Source organism: Cyanistes caeruleus, unplaced genomic scaffold (genome assembly GCF_971803275.1).
Source record: "Cyanistes caeruleus unplaced genomic scaffold, bCyaCae1.hap1.1 HAP1_SCAFFOLD_182, whole genome shotgun sequence".
Classification (NCBI taxonomy): domain Eukaryota; kingdom Metazoa; phylum Chordata; class Aves; order Passeriformes; family Paridae; genus Cyanistes; species Cyanistes caeruleus.
In genome coordinates, this window is record NW_028255970.1 from 150,901 (window position 1) to 169,084 (window position 18,184).

The following is an 18,184-nucleotide window of genomic DNA, read 5'->3' on the forward strand; positions in this document are numbered from 1 at the left end:
CTGAGCCCTGCCAGAGCCCAGCCCTGCTTGCCCATTTGGAGGGTGTGGGGGAATGCAATTTCAGCAGGAGCTGACCCACAATGATACTTTGCCACTTGTGGGTTTCTCACAGCCTTAGAAGGAGTTTGAGATCTCTGTCCCCAACACCCGCTCACCCTTCAAGTGCACACACGTGCCTGGGGGCAATTCAGGGTCCCTGGAGTGGTGGCTGCTAATCTTGGAAACAGGAGCTGTTGTCTTTTCCAATGGCCTTAACTCCCTTCTACCTATTAGAAAGTGGGTGAGTAAAGGAAATGACCCTGGAGGAAGGGGACCAGAACCTTGGAAAAAGATGAAACATCTTTTGTCTGAATTACAAATTAAATCCCTTTCATTTATTTCTTTAGTACTACTCTATTACTACAAACAAAAACATGTTTCTGAGCTGACTGTTGGGATTCGGGGCTTTATTTCTTGGTCTTGTTGTTATTATTATTTTTTAGTATTACTTTTCATTGTCAAGACTTTTAAATCTTAGACATAAATAACAAATGCTGGATGTCACACACTGGGAAAATTCCCTTGTTTTTCCCACCAGAATTAAACTGGACACTCAACTCCAAGTTGCCAGTGGATTCTAAAGACGGAAAATCCTGTTAATGCCGGGTTTGGTGTGGTTTGGAGCTGGGGAAGGGTCTCATCCCCTCCCAGAGGCGCCCCAAGCCCGCTCTGCTGCCACGTCTGCGCTCGCGGCCCCTCACGGCGGCCCTGCCCTGGGGACGTGGTGGGACCCCCTCCTGCCAGGGCTGAGGCTCCTCATGGCCCCTCACAGCCCCTCATTGCCCCACAGAACCTCTCATGGCCCCATAAAACCTCTCATGGCCTCTCATGGTCCCTCATGGCCTCTCAAAGCCCTTCATGGCCCCTCATTTTTCCTCACGGCCCCTCTCAGCTCCAGGCGCGGGGCTCCTCCCAAAGGAGAAGGGGTCGGGCCCTGCTCTTTCTCCTTTTATTTCGGTCCCTTCATAGCGACGAGTAAACAAAGGCTGAATGGAGCCTTTCCCCAGCGTTTCCCTCGGGGTTCATTGCAGGCTGAAGCTCTGTGCTGGCGCTGGCCCGAGCAGCAACATCCCTGCAGCCCCCAAGGCCTTTGCTGTCCCCCCGTGTCCATTCCCTGTCCCCGAGTCCCGCCCGGCTCTGGCAGCAGCAGCAGCCGCAGCGCAGCGGGCGCCGGCCCGGCCCGGCCGGGGCTCCCGGCCACGAGCAGCAGCAGCGCCGGCCCTTCCCACCTGCCTCGGCTTCCCAGGGCTTTTGCCAGGGCAATTCTGGACTACAGCAACAATCCCCCACAAACAGCCCTGATTCCTCAGGCCCGCCTCTGCTGCCCTCAGCCAGCCCTCAGAGGAAGAAAGGATCGGGTTCCAGCGCTGTTTTCAGCACTGTTTTGCTCACCCTGAGGTGACAGCAGGAGGCTGTTGGTGCCTTGGCCTTGGCAATTGGAGATCCCAGCTGATCTTGCCCCTCTTCTGCTTGCCACTTGAATTTTAGCAGTACAGCTGCAATTGCCTCTTTCAATCAGTGCTACCCACTGTGCTTTTCTGACAGGGAACTCGGACTGCTTGTTAAAAAGGCCTCATGAGTAGTAGATCTCCAAATGCTCCCAACTCCCTGAGCACAAAATCAAAGAGAATTAAAGCCACACAGGTCACATTTGCAGTGCTCAAACACAGCCCTGTTGCTGCTGCTGCTGAAATAGAATCAACTGACAGAGGCCATCACAGAAATTGCCTTTACAGTGGCAAATAAAATGAAAAAATCGACTAGGAGAAAAAAAACCCAGAACTCCCCAACTCACTTCACTGTTTCTACCGAGCAGCAGAAGAAAAAGGAACAGGGCACCTTTCAGGCAGTTCCACAAGCTCAGGGTTCTCATTTCATGGGGAATCTGAGATGCAATTGGCCTTTTTAAAAGGATAAAACAAAGGGAATGAATTGGAAATTATTAGGAAAAAATGTACCTTCTTATATACAAAGTTCACCAAGTCATTCCCTGCATTTCTCCTTTTCACATTCTTTCTGTCATCCAGAGAGGTCCAGCTTATCATGTTCTGATGCTTATCATCAACTGATTGTGCTCTTGATTTCTCCCAGTGCAAGAGATGTAGAATCATCTAAACTGAACACAGAAACAAACTCTCTCTGTCAGCCCATTTTCATGTTCCAGATCACTTTCAAGGTGTCCATGGGGGATTTGGAATGATCAGCTCTCCACTTCTGGCTGCACACCCTGGAGATTCTTTCTCCACATTCAGCCAGGCTTGTATTCCCTAACAATTCCTGGTACCTCATCATGTTTTCTTTGGGTAGAAGAGTAACAGTGGAAACCTTACCAATGGCACAACTCCCCAGTGCACAAGGAAAAGAAAGAACAAGTTTCAAGTGCTTCAAATATTTGTTCTGCTTTGCTGCAAGAGTTGTGCTGCAGTCACTTACAGTGTGGGAAGCCAAGAGAAGCTGCAGCTGGGGGCACATCTTGTGATAGGAGCTGCGCCTTGTTCTCCAGGACAGGTTTTTGGAAAGAACAGACGGGACTGTGGAGAAGATTCTGGGAAAATTGAAACAACTTTCTTATGAAATGAAAATCAAATCAAAAGAAACAACCAATATGTTTTTCTCTATTTTTCTCTATTTATTTTTATGTTCCCCTTTTCCATCTTGCACTTTCTCCATCCCATTCATTCCAAATGGATCTCACCTCTAAGATCTGAGACTTGGCAAGTTTTAGACACTGTAAAATACCATGAGCTATACCCAGTTTGCCTTGCCCTGTTTTCCTTGGAAAGCAATGCTGGAGACACAAGTGCAGCGCTTGGGTCGGGTACAAATTCTGCATTCAGGGAATGTGCTCAGATGGTGCCTGACCCTCAGCAGGGACAAGGCACAGCAGCAGCCAAGGGCATTCCTGTGCCCCTGTGCAGGATTCAAGACTCTGGCTCTTGGCTCAACACGGCAAAGTTCCCGTGTTTGGCAAGGCTCAGGGGCTGCCCGGGGAGTGCGGGGCTCGGGCCGGGGCCGAGCGGGCAACGGACAAACGGACACGGGGACAAACGGTCCCGGTGCTTCAGTTGCAGCGGCGGCAGCGGCAGCAGCAGCAGCAGCGGCGGCAGCAGCAGCAGTGGAAGCAGCGAAAGCAGCCAATTTATCACTTTTCTGTCTCTCCTCTCCCTTTCCCACGGACCCACATTCCCTCCGGGTCTCCCTTTTCCTGCGTCCCCCCCTCTTCCAGGTTCCCTCTCCCCGTACCCGCCCGGGCCATGCCCCCGGCCCGCCCCCGGTCCCGCCCACGGGCCCAGGCGGGGTTGCCCCGGCCCCGGCGGCCCCGGCCCCGGCCCCGGCCGTCCCGCCGTGGTCTCGCCTCCGCTGGGCTCTGGCTGTGCTGGCGCTGGCGCTGCTGGGCGGGCATCATTGCCTGGGGCTGGGGCGGCATCGCTGCCCTTTGGCTCCGCCTTGCCCGATCCCGGCCCCGGCCCCGACGCAGGCTCCGGTCCCGGCCCCAGCTCCGGTCCCGACCGCAGCCCTGCCCCCGGCCCCGGCCCCGGCCCCGGCCCCGGCCCCGGTCCCGGCCCCGGCCCCGGCCCCGGCCCCGGCTCCTCCCGGGGCCCGCGGAGGACACAGGCGGCGGGGCCGCTGCCGCCGCCTCCGCTGCGGCTTCCCCGGCCCGAGCTCCGCCGCTCAGCAGCGCGGCCGCTGGCCCCGAGCCGCCGCTGCCGCGTTCCAATGAGGGAACGCCTGCGGATGCCCGGCCCGGGGAGCTCGGGGAGCGCTCGGGGGCCGTTCCTGTCCCCAGGCCGAGCGCTGATGGCCGCGACTCTCCCCCAGGGAAGGCGCAGGAGGCCCTGCAGCAGCGCTACGAGCTGGGCCCGCTGCTGGGGCGCGGCGGCTTCGGCAGCGTCTTCGCGGCCACGCGACTCTCGGACGGCGCCCCGGTGAGCGGTGGGCAGAGGAGGAGGAGGAGGAGGGGGCGGAGGAGATGGCGGGGGCGCGGCGGGGCGGGCAGCGAGCTCAAGCCTCTGCTGCTCCTTGTTCGCAGGTGGCCATCAAATGTGTGCCGCGGGATCGCGTCCGGCTCTGGGGCGAGCTGGTGAGTGTGCGGGGCCAGCGGCAGAAGCCGGGGCGTGCCGGGCAGGGATGAGCCGGGGCCAGGCGGGGTGGGAGCCGCCGAGAGCCCTGCGGGGAGAGCGGGCGTGGGGTGAGCGAGGTGTGCAGAGCATCCCGGGCTGGCTGAGGGGTCCCAGAGCCCTGGCCCGGCCTCAGCCCCACTGACAGCACCGTGCTCCTCCCGCAGCCCGACGGCACCCGTGCTCCCATGGAGATTGTGCTGCTGGACAGGGTTTCCTCTGGCTGTGCTGCAGTCATTCAGCTGCTGGAGTGGCTTGAGCTCCCCGACAGCTTCGTGTTAGTGTTGGAGCGTCCACAGCGGTGCCAGGACCTCTCGCATTTGCTGGCGGAGCGGAGGTTCCTGCCAGAGGAGGAGGCGCGGGGGCTCTTTCGCCAGGTGCTGGAGGCCGTGCAGCACTGCACCAGCTGCGGGGTCCTGCACAGGGACATAAAACCGGAGAACATCCTGCTCGACCTGGCCACTGGGCAGCTGAAATTGATCGACTTTGGCTGTGGCGCCTTCCTGCAAGACACAGCCTACACCCAGTTTGCAGGTGAGCCCTCGCAGGGGATGCTCCTGGCCGTCTCATGGCCCAGCCTGGCTGTGGCACCGGGGATTCCCCGTGGTGCTGCCAGGATGGGATCAAAGCTTGAGGCAAATTGATTTGGATGGGGGTGTGAGGGGGACCAGCTCCCAGCCCTGCCAAGAGCCTTCAGCACCCACTGTGCCCTGGGCTGGGGCTGGGACAGCCAGCCTGACAAAAACCCCCATGGGGGTAGCAGAGGGCAGGGGTCTGACACCATGCCCCAGAGAGTTTAGTGAGTCAGCGAGGAAGGGCTTGAACTCCTCTGCTCCCCACGTTTGCCTTGGCCTATTAACAATTTTTTGGAGGCCATGCAGGCAGGGAGGAGAGTGTGTTTTCTCTACCACGGGGTGTGTTTTTATTTGGTTGCCATGGTTGGGCCTCCCCAGTGCTTCTGCTGCCCTCTTCCAGCAGCAGTGGCTTCTTTTCCAACCCTGGGTTTGTAGCCAAGTGCCAGGTGCTGGCAAGAGGGCAGTGGGTCACCCCGTGTGCCGCTGGGGCAGCCCCCACATGCCCAGGGATGCTGGGGCCAGGCTCTGGGAGCAGCAGCATCCCCCTGATGAGCTCCATCTGTGTTCCACAGGAACCCTGTCCTACAGCCCACCAGAGTGGATCCACCAGCAACGCTACCATGGCCAGGCAGCAACAATCTGGTCCCTGGGCCTCCTGCTCTACCAGCTGGTCATAGGGAAGCACCCATTCATGAGGGGCCAGCAGATCATCTGGGGGCGGATCTTGTTCCCACGACGGCTCTCCCAAGGTGAATCCTCATCTCTGGGCACAGGGGGAACACCAGGCTTGGGAGACAGCTGTGGGCTTATGAGCATCCTGCTCTGGCAGCTGCTGAGGAGGTGGCACATGTCCTGCTCTCCTGCAGACAGGGAATCCATGGGGAAGTTGAGGCCCAGCTCTGGGCACACCCAGCATGGCCTGGGCACTGGAAGGGGGCGGCAACTTCTCCAACTGACTGGTGATTCCTGGTTTCTCTCTTCAGAATGCCAAGATATTATTAAGAGGTGTTTGTCCATGCAACCCTCGGACAGGCCATCCTTAGAAGACCTTTTGCGCGATCCTTGGATGCAGGCTGTTCATCTGCCCTAGGAGATGGGAGAGATCCACATGCACAGTTGGATCCAGGGGCCTGGCAGGTAACAGCTCCACACATTTCTTGGCAATCGGTGGCAAAGCAAACCAGGCTGTTTTTGTCGTGCCTGTAGCTCTGAGCAGGGGTCATCAGAAGGGAACACACAGCTCTTGGGCTGGAGCTGAGCTGGACACCTGGTGTGGCAAGCACTGGTGGCCACCATTCCCCCTGCTTTTGCTTGTCTGCTTCACTGATGGCTGGGACCCTGGGCAGAGCACTGACAGCCTGGTCTGGCCCCTAGGCAAGGAGAAGGAGCCCCTGGAGAAGCTGTTACCAGCTGGGGCTGCTGCTGGAGACACCAAGGGCAACCTCAAGGATGGCAATCTCTTCCTCCAGCTGGCCAGCTGAAGATGATGGATTTCAATTCTGGCATGTCTTCTTCAAAGACTCGCTCCACGCCCAATTTGCAGGTGAGTCCACAGCCAGGGGATGCTCCCAGATCTGGGCATGGCACAGCCTGGCCAGGCACCAAAGGTTCCCCCCTTGGCTGGGGTGGATGCAAGCAATTCTTCAGTTGGCTGCCAAGCTGCTTTTTGTCTCTGGACAGCTGCTGAGGGGCTGGGTCTGCCGTGGCTGGCTGCAGGCTGGGCACATGGCCTGCCCTCCTGCTCTGCTCCCAAAGGCAGCAGTGATGGGCAGCTTTGGGCCCAGCTCTGAGCACGGCCAGCATGGCCTGGGCACCGCGGGTGGCTGGGACAAGGGGACAGGAGCCTTCAGCTGACGAGCGGTTTCTGGTTTCTCTCCTTGCAGCCGGGCTCTGCGGATGCTGAGGCTGCTCTGGGCTCTGCCAGGGCTCTGCTGGGCTCAGCCCCAGGCACAGCTGGGCTCACCCTGCCCTCCCATTGCTCTGACAGCTTTGCATCACACGAGCCCGTTCCCAGCACACCGCCTGAGCTTTCTACTTTTGCAGGTGAGTGAGACTCTCCTGCAGGCCAAGAGATTGCAGTTAGGGACACACATATAATTGGCAAGGACCCAAACTCTCCACAGTCCCAGCTGAATGCCTGCATCTGCACAGGATGTTTTCTGTGTCCCACTCTTCCTTTCTTTTTGGCTGCAATTGTGCAATTGCACTTTCTTCCTCCTCTAGAAGTGCCACTGCTGTGTTCCTGAGGCAGTTCAGTCTGGAGCTGATGGATGAAGAATCGCCCTTCTGCACTTCCAAACCAGAGCAAAAAGCTGTAAGTGGGACTTTGCATCTTTAAGAAACCCCTGAATGTTTGAAAGGGAATGTGCAGCTCATTCACAGGGTGAGAAGGAAGGGCACCTTCTAAAGGATTTGGGGTTTGACAGAGTTTAGATTCCCAGCGCTGCTTGGAGCTGGCAAGGCGCAAAGCACTTTCTTCTTGCTTCACTCCAATTTCACCACAATTTCAAATAACAATATTGGAATCAAACCCCAAAAACTTTTTCAGAAAGGTTTCTGAGGCCAGTAAGATGCATCATGCCATCAGCACATTTACAAAGTAAATAACTGAGTTTTATGTTTCAAAAGACCAATTACACCTTAATTCAAAGTTAGAGAAGATATTTCACTGCACACTTGGGTTCTGTTTTTATCTTTCACATTTTATATAAGTTTTTTTTCTTTTATTTTTCCGCATTTTTCCCCTTAAAACAGAAATCATGCTATGAAAAAGAAGTGTCCTTTGCTCCTGGTTCCTGTGTGGAGCAGCTCCCTTCCCGCTGGCTGAGCTGCTCAGGCAGAGCCCAGCAGCTCCTGGCCCTGCAGGGCTGAGGCTTTTCCCCGTTGCTGGGCACAGACTGATGGAGCAGCACTGCTGAACACAGGGACACGCAGAGGGAGCAGAGCAGCTGCCTTTGCCCACCTGAAGCTCCAAGGCCAAACTCTGAGCAGACACAGCTGGAAGAGACTCGCAGGCTCCCTGTTGGCTCTGCTGCCCCACTTGTGCCTGGCCCAGCTCTGCGTGAGGCACAGGGAGAAGAAGGGGCAGCTCCCTCCCAGCCCCAGCCCAGGGACCCCTCCAGCCCTGGGCCTTGGGGCACTGTCAGCACCCGCTCCTCCAGCCACGGCTTCTGCTGGCACTGACAGCAACAACCAAAGTGGGGCTGGTCCTGAGGGAGCAGAAGCAGTGCCTCGATCTGATCCCTCAGTGTGGGGCAGTGCTGGAAATATGATCGCAGCAGCAGCACCACCACCAGCAGCAGCACCAGCAGCACCAGCAGCACCAGCGCCAGCAGCACCAGCAGTAGCATCAGCAGCAGCACCACCAGCAGCAGGAGCAGCAGCAGCAGCACCAGCAGCACCAGCAGCACCAGCAGTACCAGCACCACCACCAGCACCAGCTTCACCAGCAGCGCCAGCAGCAGCACCACCAGCAGCACGATCAGCAGCAGCACGAGCAGCAGCACCAGGGGCAGGATCAGCACCAGCAGCAGCACCAGCAGCACCAGCAGTACCAGCAGTACCAGCAGAACCAGCTCCAGCAGAACCCGCTCCAGCAGCTCCAGCAGCTCCAGCAGCAGCAGCAGCAGCAGCACCAGCAGAACCAGCTCCAGAAGCACCAACAGCAGCAGCACCACCAAAAGCAGCACCAGCAGCAGCACGACCAGCAGCCGAAGCAGCAGCAGCAGGACCAGCAGCACCAGCAGCACCAACACCAACAGCACCAGCAGTGCCAGCAGTACCAGCACCAGCAGCACTAGCAGCAGCACCAGCACCAGCAGCACCAGCAGCACCAGCAGTACCAGCAGAACCAGCAGCGGTAGCAGCACCAGGGACAGGACCAGCACTAGCTTCACCAGCAGTGCCAGCAGCAGCACCACCACCAGCACGAGCAGCACCAGCAGCAGCAGCAGCAGCAGCACCACCACCACCAGTGCCAGCAGCACCAGAAGCACCACCACCAGCAGCACCACCAGCACCAGCAGTAGTACCAGGGGCAAGATCAGCACCAGCAGCACCAGCACCACCAGCAGCACCACCAGCAGCACCACCAGCAGCAGCAACAGCAGCAGTACCAGTAGTGCCAGCAGCACCAGCGGCAGTGCCAGCAGCAGCACCAGCAGCACCTGCACCAGTACCAGCAGCACCAGCACCAGCACCAGCACCAGCACCAGCAGCAGCACCAGCAGAAGCACCAGCAGCAGCATCACCTGCAGCACCAGGACCAGCAGCACCAGCAGTACCAGCAGAACCAGCAGCAGCACCACCAGCACCAGCAGTAGCACCAGGGGCAGGATCAGCACCAGCAGCACCAGCAGCAGCACCAGCCATAGCATCAGCAGCAGCACCAGGGGCTGGACCAGCACCAGCAGCAGCAGCAGCACCAGAAGAAGCAGCATCAGCAGCAGCATCAGTGGCAGCAGCAACAACAGCAGCAACAATAGCAGCAACAGCAGCAGCACCAGCAGCACCTGCAGCAGCACCACCAACAGCACCACCACCACCAAGAGCAGCACCAGCAGCACCAGCACCAGCAGCACCAGCAGCAGCACCAGGGGCTGGACCAGCACCAGCAGCACCAGCAGCAGCACCAGCAGAAGCACCAGCAGCATCAGTGGCATCACCAGCACACAAGCAGCAGCAGCAGCAGCAGCAGCATTTGCAGCAGCACTGCCACCAGTGCGAGCAGCAGCAGCAGCAGCACCAGCACCTGCACCAGTACCAGCAGCAGCATCACCAGCACCAGCAGCACCAGCAGTATCACCAGGGGCAGGATCAGCACCAGCATCACCAGCACAGCAGCAGCAGCACCTGCAGCACCAGCATCACCACCAGCAGCATCAGTGGCAGCACCAGAACCAGCAGGACCAGCAGCACCACCACCAGCACCTGCACCAGCAGCAGCAGCAGCAGCAGCAGCACCAGCACCAGCACCAGCACCACCAGCACCACCAGCACCAGCAGCACCAGCACCAGCAGTGCCAGCACCCGCAGCAGTACCAACACCAGCACATGGAGCTGACTTTCAGTGCAGCCTCTGCCATGCTTCCCTCCCTGTGCAGCGGTGTCACAGCAGCCTGAGGCACCTGGGAGCCCTCAGTGCCAGCAGGTACTTGAGATGGCAGCCCTGGGCTCCTGCATGTTACGCCAGGAACAGAGCTGGGGACTCCCTCCCCATGTGGAGCTTCCAGATGGAAAAGGCTGCTGTGACCAGGCAGCTCCAAGGGCACAGAAAGGAGGGGCTCAACCCCTTGATCTGTGCCAGTCCCACAGTCCTGGGCAGCAGCCACCAAGCCCTGGGGGAGCAGAGGGCACAGCAAGAGGGACAAAAGCAGTCAAGGTCAGAGACTGGGAAGAGCCAGACCTGGGAGCAGGAACAGCTGCTTCATTGAACTCCTGGAGGAAGCTCTTGGCTGGTTCAAAGCCCTGAAAGGTGTGAAGGGCAGAGAAGAGGCCACACCAAACAATGCTCCTGTTTTCACACCTCCCCTCTCTGTGTCCCAGAAGGAATTGGATGAACTGTATTCTTCTCTCTGAGTCGTCTCGTTCAGTGTGAGCAGCTCAGCACCAGGAGCTGAAGGAGCTGAAGCCTCAGGCCACAAGAGCTGAGTAAGAGGGGGCTTTTGGGCCAAAGTAATGCTGCTAAGTAATGGACCTAGCTGAATGCAGCAGATAGAATCCTGCAATTATAGAATCCATTTTGCTGGAAAAGGCCTCTGAGCTCATCCAGTCCAGCCAGTCACCCAGCAGTGTGAAGCCCAGCACTAAACCTTGTCCCTGAAGTGCCAAGGTCTGAACAACAGGCCCTGAGTGAGGCCTGAACAACAGGCCCTGAGCCAAAGGTGACCTCTGGATGAACCTTCCAACCAGAGGTTATCTGTCTGTCTGCTCATTACTGAAATATGCATGGTCATTAGCACTGTGATAGATGGATCCACTCATCAATGAAACATGGATTGACCTTTCTGTGTTTAGAAGCCAGACAAGGCCATTCAATCCGACATCTGGCCTTGTTTGGGGTGTATGGACAGAGTCAACTCCCTTGGTTCCTCCTTGAGGCCTGGCCAGGCTTTGGTAGGGACGCAAGAGGAGGATGAAACCAGATGTTCCCACAGCAGAAGTGCTGTCAGTTTGTTTATTCAGCACTATCAAAGCTGGGCCCTCTCTCACAGCGGGGGTTGAGCCTCACCTGTGGCTGGAGGCACCTGCAGGATTTCCCAGTGTCCAGGAGTGGCTCTCCAGTCCTTGGCTGTGACAGCATCCCCAGCTGATGGGTGGATCTGGGGATGGCAAAGTCTGAGGGGAACTGGATCTTTGTTAATGCCTGCAGGCAATCTTTGGCAGTGATGATTGGGTGCATTGCTGAGCTGCTCCTTTTGTGATCCTTTGGTGCTTGGAGCTGCAGTAAGTGACACTGATTCCTTCAGGTGGTGTTTGTGCCTTTGGTGCTGACTCTGCCCACTGGTGAAACAAAATTGGCAAAGTCTGGCCAGATCACAACAAAATATCACTTTTTAAATGTAAATGTAAGGAATCAGTCCCATCTGAAATTCCCAGAAGGGAAGCCCTCCCCAGAGTTCACTGGCTCTGGAGTGGGGCTGAGGTGGGAGCACCGTGCGAGCAGTGGGGCAGTCGGTTAAAAGAGGCTGAACCGCAGGATGTCTTAAAATGCATCCAAACATTGCATATGGAAAAAGGAAAAGAACTTGTGGGTTTGGGAAGACAAGGATGGATTTTCTTAACAGCACCAACAGAAGGAACAGTTGTTTTTTGGAATGCTCCCACATGAAGGTACAGAAAAAGGTTTTAGTCTTGAGCTCAGATTTGTTTGTGCAAGTAACATAATAACAATAACAATAACAATAACAATAACAATAACAACACAATAATATATATTTATATATATAACCAAAACTCAATAATGTGAAATAATGCTGAAAATACCAATTTGTGAGCTTTGGCTGCTCACTGTAACACTAAATACCCTACAAAAAAGAACTGGCAAAGACCCAAATGTCAGTGGTAAACTTTGTGAATTTTATACAAGGAATAAAGGAGGAACGGATAAAACTGGCTGTTTTTATAGGGTTTGTTGATACTATGATGCAGAATGCTTTGTCTGTTCCTGTGAAAAACACACTGATTAAGACTGCTGGGTTTTTCATGTACCAGACTCTCTACAAGCTGCAGGATTGGTTGAACAGGTGAAGGAGTTGTTAAAAGAGCAGTTGATAAAATGAGGAAATGGGAACCTGTCCTGGTGGAGAACCCATCTCCCAGATGTGTTCCATGCCCTTAACAATGGGCCCACTGGGGAAATGGAAACCCCTGGGTGTGCAGGGCTGCACCCAATTTGCAAACACAACCATGGACAGTGAGACTTGGACTGCCTGGGAAATTGTTCTGGGTGTGATGGCCCCTGACAGGGCCACCCCAGAGGCTGCAGGGCTGGACCTTCATGCACTGGAATTAATTAAGAAAAAGCCAAAGCAAATGAAAGTTAACAATACAAGAATAGGAATTCAGATTCCTCCAGAACCCTTTGGTTTGGTAACTGCTCACTTGAGCTTGGCCTTGCAAAGTGTTGATGTCATGGGAGGAGGAATTGATGCAGATTATGAAGGAGAAATTAAAGAAATTCTGTTAAAAATGAATGAACAAGATTGGATTATTCAACCCCATGACAGGTTATCACAAATATTGATATTGCAGTTTAAAAACGATTGTGAAAGAAGGAGATCCACCTCCAATCAGCACTGTTTGTGGAGATAAAAGGTTTGGATGCAGCAGTCCTAATAATTGGTCCAGAGTGTGGGTCCAGAGGCCAAATGGCCCTCCAGAGGCAGCTGAAGGAACAGCTCTGGGGAAAGACAACACTGTTTGAATCCTGAAACCTGAGCATGAAGAATGGGAATATGTCCCTGCAGCCAAGTGTTCTCTGCCAGAAAAAGTCAATATTGTTTTACAGATGCTGCCAGAGCAAATCTCCCTGTTTGGCCCAACGACCCCTTTGGAAAATGCTCTGATCCACGGGGCTCCATGTGAAGGCTGATGTGACACTGAGGGACTTGCACACCAATTCCAGCCAGGAGCTGGAAACTGGGATCCTCTCCCCTTCGGCTGGAGAAGTGCCAGGTCCCAGTCCCTGACGGGCACCCAGGCTCCTGGCTGGAATTGGTGTGGAAGTCCCTCAGTGTCACATCAGCCTTCACATGGAGCCCCGTAGATCAGAGCATTTTCCAAAGGGGTCGTTGGGCCAAACAGGGTAATTTGCTCTGGCAGCATCTGTAAAACAATATCCCATAACATCAGCTTGTTGTGGCAGAGAACACTTGGCTGCAGGGACATATTCCCATTGTTCCTGCCCAGGTCTCAGGATTCAAACAGCGTTGTCTTTCCCCAGAGCTGTTCCTTCAGCTGCCTCTGGAGGGCCATTTGGCCTCTGGACCAATTATTAGGACTGGTGCATCCAAACTCTTGATCTCCATGAACAGAGGTGATTTGAGGTAGATGTCCTTCTTTCACAATTGTTTTTAAAACTGCAGTATTAATAACTGTAATACCCTGCCATGGGGTTGGAAAACAAAATCTTGTTCATTATTGTTTAACAGACTTACATCAATTTTTCCTTGATAATCTGCATCAATTCCTCCTCCCATGACATCAACACTTTGCAAGGCCAAGCTCAAGTGAGCAGTTACCAAACCAAAGCATCCTGGAGGAATCTGAATTCCTATTCTTGTATTGTTAACTTTCATTTGCTTTGGCTTTTTCCTAATTAATTCCAGTGCATGAAGGTCCAGCCCTGCAGCCTCTGGGGTGGCCCTGTCAGGGGCCATCACACCCAGAACAATTTCCCAGGCAGTCCAAGTCTCACTGTCCATGGTTGTGTTTGCAAATTGGGTGCAGCCCTGCACACCCAGGGGTTTCCATTTCCCCAGTGGGCCCATTGTTAAGGGCATGGAACACATCTGGGAGATGGGTTCTCCACCAGGACAGGTTCCCATCTCCTCATTTTATCAACTGCTCTCTTAACAACTCCTTCACCTGTTCAACCAATCCTGCAGCTTGTAGAGAGTCTGGTACATGAAAAACCCAGCAGTCTTAATCAGTGTGTTTTTCACAGGAACAGACAGAGCATTCTGCATCATAGTATCACCAAACCCTATAAAAACAGCCAATTTCACCCCTTCCTCCTTTATTCCATGTATACAATTCACAAAAGTTTACCACTGACATTTGGGTCTTTGCCAGTCCTTTTTTGTAGGGTGCTTAGTGTTACAGTGAGCAGCCAAAGCTCACAAATCAGTACTGTCAACATTATTTCAAATTATCAATTTTTATTTATGTATATAAATATATATTATTGTGTTATATTATTATTATCATTATCATTATCATTATCATTATCATTATCATTATCATTATCATTATCATTATCATCATTATCATCATTATTATAATCATTATCATCATTGTTCTTGTTGTTGTTTTTTCACTTGTACAAACAAATCTGAGCTCAAGACTATAACCTTCTTCTGTCACTCCACATGGGAGTGTTCCAAAAACAATTGTTCCTTCTGTTGGTGCTTTTTCCTATTTGCTGTTAACAAAACCCATCCTACTCTTCCCAAACCCCCAAATTCTTTTCCTTTTTCCACATACAATTTTTGGATTCATTTTAAGGCTGATTTACTAAAACATGGATATGATCTGGTATCAATATCCAACTGAGAAAGACAAAGACTCCTTAACTGTTTTAGGATTAAAAAGTGTATGTTTATTCACAGCACTGGGCTGATGTGTCAGGTCACCCCTTAATACACACGGCCCCAAGCACAGGTGAATACAGGCTTTTTATTTACAGAAGTATTGAATACAAATACATATTCATGACCCAGTTCCCACCAACTTTTCACTTCCTATGCTACTTAGGAAAAAAAGCAGTTAAGCATGATCCTTGAAATGGGTCAGTGGTCTTTTTCTGAGGAGGGGTCACAGAAGGGAGGAAGGGATATGGCTCTTCCTCGTTCTGCCCTTTCAACCTTTTCAATGCAAAGTGACAAATGGACCCTTGGCTGGGCTCCTTGTTTCATATCTTCAATGAGTTTCTGATTTGCAACTGTCTTATGTTCTTGAAGTTCTTTACCAGATACTTTATTTCTCACTATAAGCCCAACTGAACAAGCATAAAGTTGACAATTAGTTATTAGCCAATGCTTAACCTCTATTTTAGCAAGGCCTCTTGTGGATGCTAACTGAAACAGAGAGCACGGTGCCTATGGAAATTGCAGGCCACATAGCTTTCTCAGTCTTGCCTTAGAAAGTGGCCTGGGAAATCATGAGGAGGAATTAAAACAATCCTCAGAGACAGAAAACAGCCTTGCAGGTGCTGTTTGTCTGTTCCTTGTTTTCTTGCAAGAGAAGGTCGAGGGGTGGTGTACCCCACTGACCAATGATAGTGATGTGTTAGTTTACTAACCAATAAGAGTTTCTTTTCTGTACTTTTCACGTATCGGTCTATAAAAAAGACCTGAGGTAATAAACCAGAGAGAAATTCTCCTGATCGACTCCCAAGAGAGTCTGTGTCGTTCTTCTCGCCGTTCCTAATAGAGCGACATCCTCTCTATCTACCTTTAATTTTAGCAAGGCCCATCTATTGATTTTAATTAGAGTTAGCAAGGCTTCTTTTTAATTAAGGCCTCAGCTTCTCTAGAATCTTAAATTCTTCAAAGTTTGTGTCTCACCGTGCCCCTTCTGCTTTTTGTGTGTTTTGTTGTAAAAAGGCAGAATTGGCAGGATTCAGTTCTGAGGCCGATTCTGCAGCTGCTGCCTTGCGGGGCTGGTGCTGTCCCTATGCAGGCCCAGGTATTTCTCATGCAGCTTCCTCTGTGGGGGCTGTAGGAAAACTTGAGGGGAAAGTATTTTATTATCTTTCCTTGGTTAATTTTTTAGTCACCTCCCTACGCCTAAGATGGACTTGATGCGAAAAATTGGGACAGGGAGCAATTGGTTACTAAAACAAAAAATGTGATTGGCTTTAGGCAGTGGCATTGCTTGCCACTGAACTGGAACATGTTTAAAAGGAAAATGACTGGAACAAAAGGAAGGAAAATGGTACAACAACATTTGACATGGACAGTCCTCCCACAGGGATATCCGGCGTCACTGGTTTTGTTTGGGCAAGCTTTGCAGAAAATATTAAGAGAGTTTACTCCAGCCTCAGGAGTTAGGATGTTGCAGGATGTGGATGATTTGCTTTTGTCAGGAGGACAAAAGGTGGTTGAAGAGGCTACTGTAAAGCTGCTTAATTTTCTTGCTAAAAAGACTTAAGGTGTCTGAAAAGGAGGCCAGTTGGTAGGAAAAAAAATAATAATAAAAAGGTCATATATAGAGCTGTCCTGGGGTGACTTTATGATCCTGGTATCCCCAGTCGTCTGGTTTATGTTATATATTAAGTTGTGCACCTTTAAGCCTGGCTCTGAGAGCGAAGGGGGCGGAAGAAGAAGTGCGCAATTTGTGTTGAAAGAAAACATCACTCCCCCACATCCCGCTCCTGGACTGTGGTGTCTGCAGCACGGACACACTGCAGGACACAGCTTCTCTCTGGCTTTTAGTTAGTTTTAGCTAGCTGAGGCAGAGGAGTTCCCTGGACCTTTGTTTTTTCCCTTTTTACCTGCATCTGTGCAAGCCTGCTCTGGACCGAACACGCAGCCAAACCCCGGGAGCTCACGCCTGTGGCCCACCAGGGCCTGGGCCTCGGCACTTTCCAGCGCCGAAAGGACTGATAAGAACCTGAGCGAGCCGAGCTACAGCACATGAAAAGGACTTTTCTTCCTAGATTTGCCATCCCATTCAACAGCGAGAGGTTTTCTTATTTAATATTATTCAATTTCTGTTAAATAAACAGCTTCTCCCACTTCTCTCCGAGGAAATTCTTTTCCTTTCCCGGAACAGTTGGGGGGGGAGGGGTCATTTCCCTGGGGAAACCCCCACTTGGAGTTTTCCTCCTAAATTGGCCTTAAAGAAGGACAAAAGGCCAACAAAACTCCACAAAAATGCCACAAAATTCCTTAAATCTTCTCAAAACCCTACCAAATTCTAAAAACATCCCACAAAATCTCCTCCAATTTCCACACAATTGCAGAAAAATACCACAAGATTGAAGAAAAATCCCACAAAATACCCTAGATCTTTTCAAAACGCTATGAAATTCCAGAAGCATCCCACAAAATTCTTTACAAATTTCCACAAAATCTCAGAAAAATCCCTCAAAATTCTTCAAGTCTCCTCAAAATGCCACAAAAACCCCACCAAATTCCAGAAACATTCCACAAAATCTCCTCCAATTTCCAGAAAATCTAAGAAAAATCTCTCAAAATTCTTCAAGTCTCCCTAAAATCCCACAAAATGCCAAAACATTCCACAACATGCCAAAAAAATTCCACAAAATTCAGGAAATGTCACACAAAATTCAGGGAAATTCCCACAAAATTCCAGAAATATCCCACTAAATTCCTGAAAAATCCCACATAATTCCCTAAATCTTCTCAAAACGCTACCAAATTCCAGAAACATCCCACAAAATTTTCTCCAATTTCCTACAAAATTCCAGAAAAAGCTGAGAAGATTCCAGAAACATCCCACAAAAAATCCAGGTACATCCCACAAAATTCCAAAACATTTCCTCAAAATCCCACACAATTCCAGAAAAATCCTACCAAATTCAATAAAAATTCCACAAAATTCCATAAATCTTCTGAAAACCCTACCAAATTCCAGAAACATTTCACTAAATCTCCACAAATTTCTGAAAAAATCCTGAAAAATTTCACAAGATTACAGAAAAATCCCACAAGATTGAAGAAAAATCCACAAAATTCCAGAAACATCCCACAAGATCTTTACAAATTTCCACAAATTCTAAGAAAAATCCCTCAAAATTCTTCAAGTCTCCTCAAAATCCTACAAAATTCCAGAAACATCCCACAAAATTTAAGAAAAATCCCACAAATTCCTGAAAAATCCCGCAAAATTCCCTACATCTTCTCAAAACCCCACCAAATAACAAAACATCCCACAAAATCTGCACAAGTTCCAAGAAAATCTAGAAAAAAATCCCACATCATTCAAGGAAAATCCCACAAAATTTCAGAAAAATCCCACCAAATTCCAGAAACATCCCACAAAATCTCCTCCACTTCCAACAAAACTCCTGGAAAATAAAAAAAAAATCCAGAAAAATCCCACAATATCTCCGTCAATTTTGACAATATTCCAGAAAAATCTCACAAAATCCTTGGAAAACCTCACAAAATTCAAGAAAAATCCCATAAAATTCCAGAAACATCCCAAAAAATCTCAATATCCCACTAATATTCAAAAAAATCCCACGAAATTCCTTAAATCTCC

The 18,184-nt window shown here is 51.5% G+C and overlaps 2 protein-coding genes across 2 annotated transcripts; both read left to right on the forward strand.

Annotated features, from left to right (window-relative positions):
• Nucleotides 1-3,826: 3,826 nt before the first annotated feature.
• On the forward strand, nt 3,827-5,822 carry LOC147645725 (serine/threonine-protein kinase pim-1-like; the record flags this gene model as incomplete). Its single annotated transcript, XM_086874269.1, has 5 exons — nt 3,827-3,972; nt 4,392-4,534; nt 4,628-4,691; nt 5,305-5,481; nt 5,716-5,822. Coding segments are annotated over 5 exons (637 nt in total), but the record flags the coding sequence as incomplete, so codon positions are not given.
• LOC147645726 (uncharacterized) lies at nt 5,717-12,422 on the forward strand. The gene is made up of 5 exons (XM_086874272.1): nt 5,717-5,869; nt 6,107-6,275; nt 6,616-6,775; nt 6,956-7,046; nt 7,487-12,422. The coding sequence occupies exon 5, from the start codon at nt 8,001-8,003 to the stop codon at nt 9,792-9,794; it is 1,794 nt and encodes a 597-aa protein (XP_086730398.1). The 5' UTR covers nt 5,717-5,869; nt 6,107-6,275; nt 6,616-6,775; nt 6,956-7,046; nt 7,487-8,000; the 3' UTR covers nt 9,795-12,422.
• The last annotated feature ends 5,762 nt before the right edge of the window (nt 12,423-18,184 follow it).

What these genes read in the sequence shown, in the direction of transcription:
- LOC147645726 (XM_086874272.1), top strand. Translation starts at nt 8,001, where the DNA reads ATGATCGCAGCAGCAGCACCACCACCAGCAGCAGCACCAGCAGCACCA.